Source organism: Larimichthys crocea, unplaced genomic scaffold (assembly GCF_000972845.2).
Source record: "Larimichthys crocea isolate SSNF unplaced genomic scaffold, L_crocea_2.0 scaffold73613, whole genome shotgun sequence".
Classification (NCBI taxonomy): Eukaryota; Metazoa; Chordata; class Actinopteri; family Sciaenidae; genus Larimichthys; species Larimichthys crocea.
In genome coordinates, this window is record NW_020859709.1 from 1 (window position 1) to 1,546 (window position 1,546).

Genomic DNA, 1,546 nt, shown 5'->3' on the forward strand with positions numbered 1-1,546 from the left:
CCTGAACAGTGTCATCCACTTCACTTTGGATCTGGACAAGGTCAGTCTCAAGCTTCTTCTTGGTGTTCATGAGGCTTGTGTTCTAAAGGATGAAAAAAGTATTGCTTCTTCAAGTCATCACATGCCTGATTTTCATGTTATTTAAAAACTTCAAAACATTTTAAATTATTGAAAAATCATGCCATTTGTTCACCTGAGAGTGCAGAAGTCCAACACGCTCACTGGCATCCACCAGCTCCTGTTCAGCAACTTTGCGGCTTCTCTCTGTCTGTTCAAGAGCAGCTCTCAGTTCCTCAATTTCAGCCACCATGAGACCGTTCCTGCGATCTACCATAGCAGCTTGTTCCTTGACGTCATCCTGGGCTCTGACAGCATCATCAAGATGCAGTTGAGCATCCTGATGAAGAAATATCAGCGAAATGTACAAAATGTTAAATGCCAAAATGCATGTGCACAGTCCATTGTGCAATCTTGATGTCTTACAATACCTTGAGCTGTGCCTGCACATTCCTCAGCTGCTTCTGGGACTCAGCAGCCTGGCGATTCGCATGGCTCAACTGAATCTCCATCTCATTCAGGTCTCCCTCCATCTTCTTCTTGATTCTTAGGGCATCGTTCCTGCTCCTGACCTCAGAATCCAGAGTGCTCTGCATGGAGTCAATCACCCTCTGGCTGTTCCTCTTGATCTGCTCCATCTCTTCATCTTTCTCGGCCAGCTTCCTGTCCACCTCACCCTTAATCTGGTTGAGCTCCAGCTGGACACGCAGGATCTTAGACTCTTCATGTTCCAGTGTTCCCTAATAATGTCAAAAAATAAAATATTCATCTGTCTTCAGACCTTTTATAATATATTTGTCTATGGGTTTTCAGAAGATCTTTGCAGAGGAATTGTACCTCAGCCTCTTCAAGAGCTGTCTGGATCTCAGACTTCTCTGTCTCCACCTGCTTCTTGGCCTTCTCCAGTTCATGGATACTCTTGCCAGTCTCACCAATCTGTTCAGTCAGGTCTGAGATCTCCTCTGCAGAGAAATATGTGTTTTATAGTGTTCAGCCTTAGAAATGTAAAATATCTACACTTCATTCTAACACATACAAATGTATTGAATGCAAGAGCTGTTCAAGAAAGTGGTCAGAACTCACGCTGGAGGTTCTTGTTTTCACGCTTCATGGTCTCAAGGTGATCCAAAGCTTCCTCATAAGAGTTCTTCATCTTGAACAGCTCAGTGCCAAGAGAACGAGTCTCCTTCTGAGCTCCCTCAAGCTCTGCCTGACCCTCCTCATACTTCTGTTTCCACTCTGCCAAGACCTAAATTACACAACATTTAACTTTGTTTAGTATTTGTTTTTTTCGATTTGATTTCATGTTCACGTAAAGTAAACGTTGCAACCTTGTCGAAGTTCCTCTGCTTCTTGTCCAAATTGGCAGCCAGTCCATTGGCTCTCTCCACATCAATCATGAGGTCCTCCACCTCACTCTGGAGCCTCTGTTTGGTTTTCTCAAGAGAAGCACACTTGGAATTAACTGCCTCAATCTGCTCCTCAGCCT

The 1,546-nt window shown here is 44.0% G+C and overlaps 1 protein-coding gene across 1 annotated transcript; it reads right to left on the reverse strand.

Annotated features, from left to right (window-relative positions):
- Positions 1-4: 4 nt before the first annotated feature.
- Positions 5-1,540, reverse strand: LOC109142422 (myosin heavy chain, fast skeletal muscle-like; the record flags this gene model as incomplete). The annotated part of the gene is made up of 6 exons (XM_027276951.1): positions 1,389-1,540; positions 1,141-1,306; positions 895-1,019; positions 489-797; positions 194-397; positions 5-82 (listed from the first exon to the last, which is right to left on the reverse strand). Coding segments are annotated over exons 1-6 (951 nt in total), but the record flags the coding sequence as incomplete, so codon positions are not given.
- Between the last annotated feature and the right edge of the window lie 6 nt (positions 1,541-1,546).